We start from the raw sequence: 15,743 nt of genomic DNA on the forward strand, positions 1-15,743 counted from the left end.
CATCTGACCAGAGAACATTCTTCCAAAACGTTTTAGGCTTTCTCAGGTAAGTTTTGGCAAACTCCAGCCTGGCTTTTTTATGTCTCGAGGTAAGAAGTGGGGTCTTCCTGGTTATCCTACCATACAGTCCTTTTCATTCAGACGTCGATGGATAGTACGGGTTGACACTGTTGTACCCTCGGACTGCAGGGCAGCTTGAACTTGTTTGGATGTTAGTCGAGGTTCTTTATCCATCATCCGCACAATCTTGCGTTGAAATCTCTCGTCAATTTTTCTTTTCCGTCCACATCTAGGGAGGTTAGCCACAGTGCCATGGGCTTTAAACTTCTTGATGACACTGCGCACGGAAGACACAGGAACATTCAGGTCTTTGGAGATGGACTTGTAGCCTTGAGATTGCTCATGCTTCCTCACAATTTGGTTTCTCAAGTCCTCAGACAGTTCTTTGGTCTTCTTTCTTTTCTCCATGCTCAATGTGGTACACACAAGGACACAGGACAGAGGTTGAGTCAACTTTAATCCATGTTAACTGGCTGCAAGTGTGATTTAGTTATTGCCAACACCTGTTAGGTGCCACAGGTAAGTTACAGGTGCTGTTAATTACACGAATTAGAGAAGCATCACATGATTTTTCAAAGGGTGCCAATACTTTTGTCCACCCCCTTTTTTAGGTTTGGTGTGGAATTATATCCAATTTGGCTTTAGGACAATTCTTTTTGTGTTTTTTTCATTGAAGACAAATTAAATGAAGAGAATAATACCAAAGAATTTGTGATTGCAATCATTTTCAGGAAGAAACTGAGTATTATCTGTCAGAATTGCAGGGGTGCCAATACTTTTGGCCAGCACTGTATACACGGCTCCGGAAAAGCTACATTCCTCCAACACATGGTGAATTTACACTTTAGCAGAAGTAGAGTAGAAATTCCCAACTGTAATGCCATCCTTCAATATATGTAACAAGCAATACATTCATTAAAACATTTTTTTTTATTATTTAAGAACAAGCGCACTAACAAAATGGAGGACAAATAAATAAGTGACGTTTCACTGTTTAATCTGTTCAGTCAGTCAGGGGCATCTCCACAGCGATCTCTTCCAGCATGGCAAGGAAAGATGGAAGACTGTCAGCAGCATCTGGAATACAAAGTTATTTTGACTAGTGTAGAAAACCTATTTGACCTGCTATATAGCAATTCAGTGGTGTCCAATGACCCACATTAAGCATATAACGGCAGTTAAAGATCCGGTGCCTCCACCGTTATAGGAGGTATACTTAATGAGTACCCCTGGATGTGACCCCATCAGGTATTCTCCCATCACCTCTAGCTTCAAGCGCCCTCTAACCGGCAGTATCATTTTCTCTCAAGCTTCCCACCCATCTACACATCCAGATCTGCTGTTCTTTGCAGGGTTCTTCACAAGTCACCATCTGGAGACCTGCTCTTTATGGCTGTTCGCTAGACCTGATGTAAATGCACCCAGCTGTAAGGCACACGGGGGGTCTGAGCCCCAGAATGCGGACCCCTGCTGTAGGGACTGAGGCTAGTGACACTGGATAACAGTTATATGGGGAGAGTGAGGAGAACAAGGAAGCTAATGGTCAAGTCACTCAAAACCCAGCCCACCAGTCTAGACATGGATGAGGATTGTAGCCTGTTACCAACATGGCCGAGATTACTACTTAAATGGAATCTGCCATCAGGATTTTGGGACATAATCTGAGCGACCGATTCCAGCGGTGTGACACTTATCGGACTGCTTAGTGTAGCGTTGATAAATATCAATAATTATCAGTAGGAGACCACCACTAGAGGACTAGTAAACCTGCTGCCATGTAGTCCTACAGAGCTCATCCTCATCACTGATTAGCAGCTTTGACCATGGGTACAATTAATGGTGGGGTTACACAGAGCTCAGCATTCAGAGAACTGCTAGACAGAGAAAAGTGATGTCGCTTACTGTCATTTTTATGACCACAGGAATCAGGGTCTCTGCTACCCCATCTGAGTGCAGCACAATGTAGGGGCAATCACCTGGTGACAATTTTAACCCCATCAGCTGTACTCCTTCCCCTGCTGCTAGTTATAGGCTGCAGCAGTGACAGTGCAGGGGAAAGGGAGCGAGCTGTAAACCCTGCATGGCAAAACAACGGGGCTCTGATTCATCCAGACTGGTGTTATTAAAGTATTTGCACCATAATTCTGGCGTCATATCTAACTGCTGGCAGTCACTGTTTTCACCAAATGGTTTTAGGCTTTTACAGTGCTTGGTATGAAGGTGTCAGAACTGCAGTCACCCGTATTGATGACAGTACCATGATGTGTAGTGATCTCTGCAGAGTAAGGCTGGCTTTCACCATCTTATCTGCCATTTCAATTATAATCACCTACCTGACACCCAACTAAGTGCAGGGATGTCCATGAGGGCCGGCTCTAGGCTTAGTAGAGACGCAAACCTTTTAGCATCATTCACATTAGCTATAAGACCGACACCAGCCAGGGAGAGGTGACTCAGTTTATGTTCTTCTGGGACATCAAAGGTCTCAAAATCTACAAGGCAAAAAAATATATAATATAGTTTTAGCATAGGTTGATCTTTGGAAAAGGAATAAGCAACTGGCTGCTCAAAGATACCCAGCAATCTTGCTGCAAGTCCACTCATATCTTATGGTTTAAAAGGGCTTTAATGTGGTGCTTAAGATTAGGAGGCATTCCTAGATTGTAGTAAGATACGGCACTAAAATCTCTGTAAATACTACACCAACATGTGTGCTAGTTAGAAATTCACACATTCACCAGACATGTGGACAGGACAGTTTGGAAGAAATTACAAAGAACCAATCAAGAACCGAATATAGAAAATGTATGCATAAATAGGAAAAAACCTTTAATGAATACACGGTTAGGTAAGAGAGTGACACTAGAGACCGGCGCTCACACCAATGTACATACAATAGTTAAAATACAAAAATATAGAATAGATCTCACAGACACAGGGCAAAGTGTGTGGTATGGAATCCAATATATAATGTATCAGAGCAAAGATTATAGATCTAACCATGCAATAGCTCTGTCCAAGAGTAATTGAATAAATCTACTATATGACAAGATAAGAGTGCTTGTGCATAATCCAAATAGGGATTCCCAACACTTGGGTGGGCTCCACACAAGTCTCTGGACCACACAGGTACTAATGCTTTATTTACTACCGACCTTGATATGCACTAAGCACCTTTACATACTTCCTGTGTTGGGAATCCCTATTTGGTCTATGCACAAGAACTCTTATATTGTCATAGAGTAGATTTATTCAATTACTCTTGGACAGAGCTATTGCATGGTTAGATCTATAATCTTTGCTCTGATACATTATATATTGGATTCCATACCACACACTTTGCCCTGTGTCTGTGAGATCTAGTCTATATTTTTGTATTTTAACTATTGTATGTACACTGGTGTGAGCGCCTGTCTCTATGGTGTCACTCTAAAAAACCTTTAATGAATACACGGTTAAGTAGATTTCCTATTTATGCAGAATTTGACTATTTTGTTCGGTTGTTCTTGATTGGTTCTTTGGCATTCCTAGTTTACCTATGGGCTCAATGCACCAAAATGGGTCATCTAGCATCAATGAGCTTGAACCACCTTCACTGCACACGTCAGTGTTGTGCCCTCCTCTCCCCACCCCCAAATAGCTGCAGAGTCCCACCTATATAGTGGAGCCCAAGACCACACTCTGGATCTCTGGCACTCCTGATGTCACGTGCAGGGGCCCCAGGAGCCTCCGAACACCACACTGACATCTGTCTGCTCTCCTCCACAACTGAGCAGCAGCAGAAGCCCAGCTAACAGACATTGCTGTCACTGCAAACACTCATTGGATTAACTGACACGATGTCAGCGAGTTTCTGAAGATCCGGATACTGCAGCCATGAGATCTGTGGCTGCATTAGGCAGATGGGACATTGCAGCTAATAGAGAGTAAGAGTGTAACAGAGATGGCCCTAAACTGCATTTAAAGGGAATCTGTCACCAGGTTTATTGCCACCTGATCTGAGAGCAGCACAACGTGGGGACAAAGATCCCCAATTCCAGAGACGTGTTGCTTTCTGGGCTGACTGCTGTAGTTTTGATAAGTGATCCTCCACCAGCAGGAGACTGCCACCAGAGGACTAGTAAAGCTGCTGCCATGTAGTCCAACCCTGTCCCCACAACTGATGGATAGCTCTATACACTGTGCATAGGCAGAAAGCTACCAATCAGTGGTGTGGGTGGGGTTATACAGAGCCCAGCATTCAGAGCATTTGTAGATCTGCAGCAGACACAGTTACTCTGAACTGCACCAAGTGATCCATCACTGTAATCAGGGTCTCAGCCCCTAAATCATGCTGCTCTCAGATGGGGCAGCAAAATCCTGGTGACAAATTCACTAACCCCATCCAGCTTCAGGTGCAAATATTAGAATTGATTCTGATGCTCAAAATTAAATGTAAAGGCAAGTGGCTAATGGCAGGCAATAGGTACAGCAAGGTGTGGAAGAGTTACCTGCAGGATTGTAGGGAACAAACTTCTCAATGTCGGGGTACTGCTGCTCGTCTGTCTTATCAGAAGTGTCAGAAACCTAGTGGGGAACGGGAACCAGGTCACAAGCTTCATTTATCCAGTATTTACCATTAGGTTCTCCATATATGATCTGAAAAGGAGTCAGCCAAGCCCTTGTGGCCTAGCTGTGGCCTGGCCATACACTGTTTGGCTAGCAGCCATCTCTCCCAACATACAGATGAGCTCTCATGTGTTCTGTGGGGAGGAGGGTAATCTGCTGCCTCTAAGCAATGTGTGCCTAGAGAACAAGGAGCGGGTATTTGAACTGAACATTTGTTAGGGCAGCCAGGAGACCCCCATACACGTTACACAGCTAGATTAGCCAGATATTAGCCCACTTTAATCCAACAGATAATAATGGGACTTGTAATAGTAGAAAATGCCATGTGATCTTCTTGCAGATGTTCCTGTGGCATTTTAGGATTATGTAGATACAAGTCTGTACATCAGTACAGGGCAGAACACAAGAGCGGTGTATGATCAGAGCTGCGGTAGTACATTATACCTGTATAACAGCTGGCGCAGGCTTTGGCACTTTCCGGTCTCCTTTCAGAGGCTGCCCGTTCTTCTGGGTCATTACTTGCTTGTTGATATTTCCTAGAGCTTTTCTTGATGTTTTCCCACATGATACAGAACCGTGCACTTTGCCCTGGTGGGTTTTCACAAGCGACTTTCCTTTTTTTAAAAAAAAATCAGATACCTTTTATTAAAATACTTTTTTAACATTGCACATAAACATTGAGAAATCACCCAACTGGCAATGCCCTTCAAAACCCACCCGTTCACCCTCCCCCCGCCCATTACACCCCCAAAAACCATATGGCAAAGACAAATTTAATTACAGACGGCATATTATCATATAGCTTATCTAACTGTTAAAGGATTGATAATTTGATCCATGGATACAGAGCATAATATCTAATAGTCAGTGATTAGTTAAGTAGAACCTGAGAGACCACAACATTTCAGACTCAATTGATATTTAAAATGGACATAATATGATAACCATGAAACGTGCTCCATCTACCCCAGATTTGATCAAATTTCCGTACAGCCTTCCGCTTTTTGTACACTCCCTCTTCTAATCTTAATAAAAGACGCAATCTATCCAAGAATTCCTGGAACCTGAGAGGGATCCAACCAATGTGCAGCTATAAGCTTTCTGATCTGATATAGAGTCCTCTTAACGGCTATTATTTCATCCTCGTCACATCCTATTATTTCTACATGGCCCAACACACACTTTAGGATATAAGGGTAGATTACACTCAAACACATTATTAATGTACTACACACACATTCCAGAATACCGCGACCCTCCTACACGTCCACATCATATGCATAAGATCTGCTCCTTCCTCTCCACATTTTGGACACACACTGTCATTCCTTGCTCCAATGCGCTGTAGAAATTTGGGAGTTCTATATACCCTATGCAATAAGTACAACTGTGAGAGTCTATGTGCCGCACATGTAGATAGTATCGGAACGCTCCCCACCACATCTTCCCATTCTTCCGAGGTTATAGTACCAATGTCATGCTCCCACCTCTCCTTAACATTTAAGGGTCAGTCCCACTGAAATTGCTGCATAAGTATCCTGTAGATTCTGGAAATCAATCCCTTCCCACCTCTATGGCATAATAATGTGTTAAACAGTAGATGATGTTGGATTTTACTCTGCATATGTCGCGGCTGTACAAACCATGCATGCCTTATTTGGAGATAAAAGTAGAAACTAGTTTGTGGAATACAGTATTCTTCTTTCAGCTGATGGAACAATTTAAATATTTCCCCCTCTAATATTTGTGCCACATTAGTTATTCCCAATTTTTCCCATATTCCGAATCCTTTCAATTTCTGGATCTCTGGAAGGCCCGCATTATGCCACAACGGGGTAAAACCCTCTATTCCCAACAACAGTTTGATTTTCTGCCACGTTTTCCCCATAAGTGCTAGGGTCGGAAGATGCCGCCTAGCATCCCACCCCGAGATTCCCGTTTCTAGAAAGGAGGTAATTGGCAAATTGTGTTTGAGTAGACGTATCAGTTTATCTAGGTTCCCCTGAATTAACCAGAGTTGTTGAGTCTGAGAGGCTAGAAAATATATCCATGGATTAGGTGCGGCTAGTCCCCCCTGATCTTTGGGCCTTTGAAGTGTATCCAACCCCTTTTTTCCAGATCAATTCCCGAAATAGTGCTTGAAATTTATAAAATTTTCTCATGGGGACCCAGACAGGTGAATTATGAAGGATATATAATAATTGGGGCATTAACACCATTTTAATGAAGTTAGTTCGACCTACTACTGATAGGGGGAGTTTGCTCCAAGTATTGGCCTTTTGTTGAAATCTGGTAAGCAGTTCAAGTAAGTTTAAAGGAATGTAATCTCCGATAGATGTGGTCACTCTAACTCCGAGATATTTAAATTCTCGCACAATCTTCAATCAAGTATTCCCTGCCCTAGTATTCAGAGACAAACCATCCACCGGCATAAGAACTGATTTATCCCAATCAATCTGTAGGCCAGAATGATCTCCAAACTCCCTTATTAAATTCATAGCCGTCGTCAGAGATTGCTCCGTGTCGCCCAAAAACAACAGAAGGTCGTCGGCATATAGGGCTACCCGCTCCTCCAGTGTTTTATAGCGGAACCCCTGTATTTCGCTGCTGGAGCGAAGCTTAACAGCCAACGGCTCCATAGCCAGGTCGAACAGTAAGGGAGACAACGGGCAGCCCTGACGCGTGCCTCTGCCCATTTCAATGCTACCAGAAAGATTGCCATTAATTTAAATCTGAGCTACTGGATTGTTATACAGAAGCCGCGGCCAGGCCCGAAATCCAGTACCAAACCCCATCTTTCTCAAAACAGCCCATAAATACTCCCATTCGACACTATCAAAAGCCTTAGCGGCGTCAAGTGATAGCACTGCCCTACCACCCGCATTTTGGGACTGCATTTGCAGATTAAGAATTAATTGCCGTCGACTTGGCCAGTATAAACCCAGTCTGGTCTTCTGCAACCAAATGTGTGATAACCGCCACCAGTCTGGTAGCCAAGACCTTAGCTAAAATTTTTACATCTACCGAGAGTAAGGATATTGGCCTATATGATTCAGGGTTTAATGCATCCTTTCCAGGTTTTGTCAAAAGAACTATGCTAGCCTCCTTCATTGAAGTCGGCAAAGCCCCCCCCCTCCCTCGCCCCCTTAAGCCCTTCCAGTAACCTGGGAAGCAAAACCCCCCCAGCTTCCTTATAAATTTCCGCGAGGATCCCATCAGTACCAGGGGCCTTGTTATTTTGAAAATCTTTTAAAGCTTCCTGCATCTCCTCCAGTGTAATTGGTGCATCTAGTTGCTCTCTCTGGCCATCTGTCAGACATGGTATTTGCATATCATGAAGATAGAGATCTATGTCCCTTTGCGCCTTAGTCAGTTTGGAGGAGTATAATTGTCTGTAAAACTTCCATTGAATCAGTAATTACCACACCCTTAGTATCCCTGATAGGTGCAATCATAGGAGCCCCAGTCTGGGCCTTGGCTATGGTGGCCAGCAAGTGCCCTGTACTCTCTCCCTCCACATAAAATTGCTGTTTAAGAAAGAACCGTTTATGCTCCGCTTGTTTCAATATATGATCATTTAGTGTAGCCTGTGCCCGTGTCCAGTGTTCCCTATTCTCTATGCTTGGGGACCCAACATACCTCTGTTCCAATATGTCTACTTCCCTCCGCAGCTCCTGAAGACGGGCCCTGTTTTTGGATTTGATCATGGAAATTTCCTTAATCAGGATCCCCCGTAAAAATGCCTTCATGGCTTCCCATACCGTATTTAAAGGGGCAGAGCCTATGTTGTCTTTAAAGAAACGATCCAATTTACCTGCTAAGTCCATCTGTTCCCCAAATACATCCAGCCAGTAGGGGTTAAACCTCCACAGTGCCCTTCTGTTTATGGTGCCAGGATCGACCCCCAAAACAACCAATAATGGTGAATGATCAGATAACAATCTCGTGCAGTATTCTACTTTAGTAACTAGAGGGACTAGATGACTATTTCCCAGAGCCAGGTCAATTCTGGACAGAGGAATAGGATGGCGAGTAACACGAATACTGCTTAACATTTGGGAATCGAGCCCGCCACACATCTACCAAGCTAATTTCCTGCAAGACCCTTGCCAACGACGTCTCTTGAGCAGCCCCTCCCCCAACATTACCCCTATACTTATCAAGCTCAGCGTGTAGGTACATATTAAAATCACCGATGACTAACAGGGGTATGGTAGCAAATTCCGTTATCCACGGGAATAGCTGGCGCACAGTCCGTATAGAGAAAGGTGGAGGAACATACAGAGCAATTAGACAAGTTCTAAGCCCAGCCACTCTGCACACTAGACATACATACCTTCCCTCCCTGTCACAAATACTTCCTTCACATTCAAAGGGTAAATTCGGATGAATCAATCTACTAACCCCCCTAGAATAAGTACTATGTGTAGAATGATAGGCCGGCCCCCTCCAAAGCTTGCTCAGTGCCGCAGCGGCCCCCGTATCGCAATCCGTCTCCTGTAAATCTTTAGTTGTGATCTCCCATACCTCTAATATTCCAGGATACTACATTAACCTGCTTAACCATATTTTAACGATTGAAAATGAACTGTCACATGCCCCCCTCTGTACCCACTCCTGCGTCTGACCATCAACATTATAACATTGTACTAATACACAGTCTGTATTAATCAAAGTAGATTTTGTTCTTTTACCGCCATCACTCCCTCATTTAACATCCCCTCCCCCCTTAATTAAATGAATACCAACAGCCGTAACATGAAGAGCCGGATATTTAGCCTCATGCAACCTAACACGCCTTAGCACACGAGGCGCCGTGGCATAAGGTGCATCACAGACTCCCCCATTTTTCCCCCACACAGCGACTTTCCTTTAGGGAAATCTAGATCATGTGAGGACGGTTCCTGAGCCAACCATGTGGACCATCAATGGGCATGAAAGTGAAAGATTGCCAACACCAAAGCTGCAGAGGCAAAAGTCTTCCAATACACAAGGAACAGAATTATGCCCACCTGGATGTCAGGTGTACTAGTAATCCCAGCACCCAGCCCTCATGCCCAAAAGGACTACGTCATTTCTGCACTAAAAGGATTTCACGTGACAAAACCCCACTGGAGTGGCACTTTAACCCCTTACCAACATGATTTGCAGTTACATCATATGCCAGATGTGACTTCACGCCTGGAAGATGATGGCTGTGATATTTAGCCATCATCTGCCTTTAATAGCCACATGTAGGCCAGAGCTCCACCTGTTAGAGATGGACAGCAGCATTACCAGCGAACTGAGAAGGGAGTCATGCCATGTGCCCATCTGTGCCCCTGTAACACGATCATGGGATGCCATCACTGCCAGGAAGGAGTCTGCTGAAAAGACCCATGCCTGTCATGACAGATCTGTGAATGCTGGCTATATACTGCAGTATTGCTGTACATAACACAAGAAATCAGATGATTGCATGTTCAAGTCCCCTAAGGGGACAAAAAAGAAAAAGTAGAATCTGAACATTCAAATCACCCCTGCCCCTCTATGACCCATTTTAAAATAAAACATATGGGCGTTACTTCTGTAAAAGTCCAATCAAAATATAAAAATAATTTACCTGATCAGTGAACGGCATAAAAACAAAAACCCTCATATGGCTGTACTGACAGAAAAATAAAGATACTGCTCTTAGAAGAGTAAGAAAGATGCAGAGACGGGAAATAACATGGTCAGGAAGGGGTTACATTCTGCCACTTCTATAGAAAATTTAACCCATTTGCCAAATAAGGCAGGGGGTTAGAGGAACACCGACCTTATATTGTAGAGATCAGGGGTGGTCTTGTAGACTTCTAGGAAGCTTAAGAAGTGGACATTCCCTTTAAGCTACATTGTGCAGACAAAGCCATGGCAGTGTAGAAGGCCGACAAGATCTCAGTGGAAAGGCTGCAGGTTTGCGTCTGCATTAGGCAAGTTATAGAGGTAGAAGTGTTGGGACCTTGTTGCTGTGCAGGTAGAATCTGGAGCCTCGGCACCGTCCTGCGTAGCCCATACTACAGGGAGGAGGAGCAGCGCCATGTGTAGTAATCTGAGCAGGATAGTCAGTGTTCAGCCAGCACTGATGGAGACTGACACCCCAACTCATTACCCAATACATGACAGGCTTAAAGACCCTCTCCCATCAGAGCTTATCCTCTTAGTATATTGTAATCAGATTATACAGCACTGCACTTACAGCTGCTCATTATACCTTTCTACTGGGCTAATTATTCTCTTTTCTCTGCTCTATGTAGAATTAGGAAGACTCTTCCCTGCAAAAATCATTCCCCTCCTGACCCAGCTGCTCTCATCCCCCTGCCAGGGACTTTTGCAGTGACTTATGACTCATACAAGGAAAACTGACCTCCTGTTTCTACATACAGCTTATAAATATTATCAAAAATGTCCAATCACATTGTAAATATAACGACATCCAAAAATGGGTGTGTGGCAATGGACACATGGACAGTGTAGAGCAGGGGTCCTCAAACTACGGCCCGCGGGCCACATGCGGCCCGCGGAGGACTTTTATCCGGCCCGCCGGGCTATGGGCGGAGGAGAGGAGAGCGGTGCCATTGCCCGCCCTTCCGCCCACTTGCTCAGGGCCCCGGCAGGCGGATACTTACCTCTTCCCGTGCCTCCACAGATCCGCTGTCTTCCTGCTGTGCGCTTCCTGTGACGTCTCAGGTCAGAGGGCGCGGTGAAGTCTTTACACCGCACCATCCCGAGTGCTGTCACAGGGAGCGCAGAGCGGGACGACGCCGCCGCGACGCTGGAGTCCAGACCAGACCAGAGCAGCGGCAGCAGGTGAGGAGGAGTGAGGTGAGTATTGGATTTTTTTTTTTTAATGTATGGAGGCATAGGTCATTATATGGGGGGTGACATCCTGCATGGGGAATGATATGGGGGGGTGACATCCTGCATGGGGCATTATATGGGGGGGTGACATGCTGCATGTGGCATTATATGGGGGGGTGACATGCTGCATGGGGCATTATATGGGGGGGTGACATGCTGCATGGGGCATTATATGGGGGGGTGACATGCTGCATGGGGCATTATATGGGGGGTGACATGCTGCATGGGGCATTATATGGGGGGTGACATGCTGCATGGGGCATTATATGGGGGGGTGACATGCTGTATGGGGCATTACATGGGGGGGTGACATGCTGCATGGGGCATTACATGGGGGGTGACATGCTGCATGGGGCATTATATGGGGGGGTGACATGCTGCATGGGGCATTATATGGGGGGGTGACATGCTGCATGGGGCATTATATGGGGGGGTGACATGCTGCATGTGGCATTATATGGGGGGGTGACATGCTGCATGGGGCATTATATGGGGGGTGACATGCTGCATGGGGCATTATATGGGGGGTGACATGCTGCATGGGGCATTATATGGGGGGTGACATCCTGCATGGGGCATTATATGGGGGGTGACATCCTGCATGGGGCATTATATGGGGGGGGGGGAATCCTGCATGGGGCATAATATGGGGGGGGGGTTGACATGCTGCATGGGGCATAATATGGGGGGGTGACATGCTGCATGGGGCATTATATGGGGGGGGTGACATGCTGCATGGGGCATTATATGGGGGGGGTGACAGGCTGCATGGGGCATTATATGGGGGGTGACATGCTGCATGGGGCATTATATGGGGGGTGACATGCTGCATGGGGCATTATATGGGGGGGTGACATGCTGTATGGGGCATTACATGGGGGGGTGACATGCTGCATGGGGCATTACATGGGGGGTGACATGCTGCATGGGGCATTATATGGGGGGGTGACATGCTGCATGGGGCATTATATGGGGGGGTGACATGCTGCATGGGGCATTATATGGGGGGGTGACATGCTGCATGTGGCATTATATGGGGGGGTGACATGCTGCATGGGGCATTATATGGGGGGTGACATGCTGCATGGGGCATTATATGGGGGGTGACATGCTGCATGGGGCATTATATGGGGGGTGACATCCTGCATGGGGCATTATATGGGGGGTGACATCCTGCATGGGGCATTATATGGGGGGGGGGGAATCCTGCATGGGGCATAATATGGGGGGGGGGTTGACATGCTGCATGGGGCATAATATGGGGGGGTGACATGCTGCATGGGGCATTATATGGGGGGGGTGACATGCTGCATGGGGCATTATATGGGGGGGGTGACAGGCTGCATGGGGCATTATATGGGGGGGTGACAGGCTGCATGGGGCATTATATGGGGGGGGGTGACATGCTGCATGGGGCATTATATGGGGGTGGCATCCAGCATGGAGCATTATAAGGGGGAACAGCCTGCATGGGGCATTATAAGGGATGGAACAGGCTGCATATGGCATTATAAGGGGGAAACAGCCTGCCTATTGGGAACATTTACCTGCCCATTGAGGACCTATGCTGCCTATTGGGGATATTTACCTGCCTATTGGGGACATATGCTGCCTATTGGGGACATTTACCTGCCTATTGGGGACATTTACCTGCCTATTGGGGACCTATGCTGCCTATTGGGTACAGTTACCTACCTATTGAAATACCGGTTGATTTAACTTTACTTGTTCTTCATTTTAAATATTGTATTTGTTACTGTATTGTTATTTTTAACTACAAAATAAGATATGTGCAGTGTGCATAGTAATTTGTTCATAGTTTTTTTTAAAAACTATATTCCGGCCCTCCAATGGTCTGAGGGACCGTGAACTGGCCCCCTGTTTAAAAAGTTTGAGGACCCCTGGTGTAGAGGGTTATGTAAAAGAATGGGAAGCCACTAGGCGGCAGCACAACCTCACATAACAGGATTTTAGATCCAGATGGCTGTGAATCTACTAGTCATTAGGTTACCTGACTCAGGGTCCTTCTAAGAATGACATAATCATTCATAGATCCCAACAGCCAAATGTAGATGTATTGAAGTACAACAGTGAGACATAATACCTGTGTAGGATTGCATTGCCAAACCCAGGAAAAAAAAACCCAACCCAGACGTACATTTCGCCTTCTGCCTTCTAAAATTTTAAGTGCTATACAATATGATGATCGCAATATATTGAGAATAAAAACTTTGATTATTGCTTCTTTAAAGATGGGTGGGCAGAAGAAACCAAGTTCATTATGAGGTGGACCCCAAATTAACACTTGTGGGGAGGCGCAATTAATTTGTAAAAAACCAAAACACTGGAGTGGTGCTTTTTTTACTGCATTGCTGGAGTGGCGCTTTATATACAATTGCCCGGTCTCATACTCACTTGCTGCCGCCTTTGTTTTCCAGAGTTGCTCCCATCGTTGTCCGGTGAAGAGTGACCTGTTGGCTGCTCCAGTGTTTCATGGAGCTGCGGAGGTCACTTTCCCATACAAGTCTATGAGAGCCTTGTTCTGGCTTCCATAGAATTGCATTGAGATCTTGTGTCGTAGCTTCTGACTTATGGCCAGTCAGCTGCGCTCACAAGATAGTGCCATAGGAACATAACAATGCTGAAAAACAGTGAAGACGCCGGAGGGCGAGTATATGACCAGAGGCCCTACATTTAAAAGAGCCATCCCAGCGCTGAAAACCAAACAAAAAAAGCTGGAGTGGTGCTGTAAGTCCCAACTTTCCATGAGTATCAGGCGGCTCCACCATGCCCTGTTCATGCTCCACCCACTTGACAGAGCTGGCTGACCTGGCATGAAAGTGCTAAAAAAGGTCACAATTTTTAATCATTAAGTTGCATAAAAGTTTTGACTTGTCAGAGTTCTGCTAGAAATCTATTAAACCCCTTGATGAATTGGGGCCAGATCGGCCGTTACCTTTAGAAACTACTTACCGGCACCTGATAGTTGTGCACGACCTCTGGACAACAGCGCAGCATTAACATCACCGTTCTCCTGGTCAGTGTAGATCATGGTCGCCATTATAGTCAGATTCTGCAGGCAAAATATAAGAATGAGCCACGTTTCATTGTACAACACACCAACAAGTAGTGTCCTCCTCACCAACCCCTGGACAATCTCCTCACACCACAACTCAGGAATATTAGAGGAGCCCTTCATTATGCTGGTCCTTGTCAGGAGGAATATAGCGTAAGCTCAGGAGAGGAAGCCATTCCTGGTAAGCAGGTGCCCAGAATTATAGCGATTATCCACCTACAGATGCCAGGACCAGAGAATAGAGGCCTGTACCTCCAACTACAGCAACAACCCATTACAGGGACCGGACAGATCCATAGTGCTATGAGCAGCACTGATCAGCCGCCATGTCTACACTGCAGCAATTACCCATTACAGGGTCCTGACAGATCCATAGTGCTATGAGCAGCACTGATCAGCAGCCATGTCTACACTGCAGCAATTACCCATTACAGGGTCCTGACAGATCCATAGTGCTATGAGCAGCACTGATCAGCAGCCATGTCTACACTGCAGCAATTACCCATTACAGGGTCCTGACAGATCCATAGTGCTATGAGCAGCATTGATCAGCAGCCAAGTCCACAATGTAGCAATTACCCATTACAGGGACCTGACAGATCCATAGTGCTATGAGCAGCACTGATCAGCCGCCATGTCTACACTGCAGCAATTACCCATTGCAGGGTCCTGACAGATCCATAGTGCTATGAGCAGCACTGATGAGCAGCCATGTCCACAATGCAGCAATTACCCATTACAGGGACCTGACAGATCCATAGTGCTATGAGCAGCACTGATCAGCCGCCATGTCTACACTGCAGCAATTACCCATTACAGGGTCCTGACAGATCCATAGTGCTATGAGCAGCACTGATCAGCAGCGATGTCTACACTGCAGCAATTACCCATTACAGGGTCCTGACAGATCCATAGTGCTATGAGCAGCACTGATGAGCAGCCATGTCCACAATGCAGCAATTACCCATTACAGGGACCTGACAGATCCATAGTGCTATGAGCAGCACTGATCAGCCGCCATGTCTACACTGCAGCAATTACCCATTACAGGGTCCTGACAGATCGATAGTGCTATGAGCAGCACTGATCAGCAGCCATGTCTACACTGCAGCAATTACCC

General features: G+C 45.8%; 1 protein-coding gene across 1 annotated transcript in view; it reads right to left on the reverse strand.

Annotated features, from left to right (window-relative positions):
- Positions 1 to 1,063: 1,063 nt before the first annotated feature.
- The window catches only part of LOC141244071 (securin-like), a 126,667-nt gene continuing 111,987 nt past the window's right edge, over positions 1,064 to 15,743 (reverse strand). The window contains exons 3-6 of the mRNA XM_073668970.1: positions 5,113 to 5,282; positions 4,551 to 4,626; positions 2,394 to 2,552; positions 1,064 to 1,137 (exon numbers count right to left, since the gene is read on the reverse strand). Coding sequence (XP_073525071.1) covers positions 1,064 to 1,137; positions 2,394 to 2,552; positions 4,551 to 4,626; positions 5,113 to 5,282 — 479 coding nt within the window. The remainder of the gene's footprint in view (positions 1,138 to 2,393; positions 2,553 to 4,550; positions 4,627 to 5,112; positions 5,283 to 15,743) is intronic.

Source organism: Phyllobates terribilis, unplaced genomic scaffold (genome assembly GCF_046119375.1).
Source record: "Phyllobates terribilis strain yellow unplaced genomic scaffold, ASM4611937v1 Scaffold_1286__1_contigs__length_334713, whole genome shotgun sequence".
Lineage (NCBI taxonomy): Eukaryota > Metazoa > Chordata > Amphibia > Anura > Dendrobatidae > Phyllobates > Phyllobates terribilis.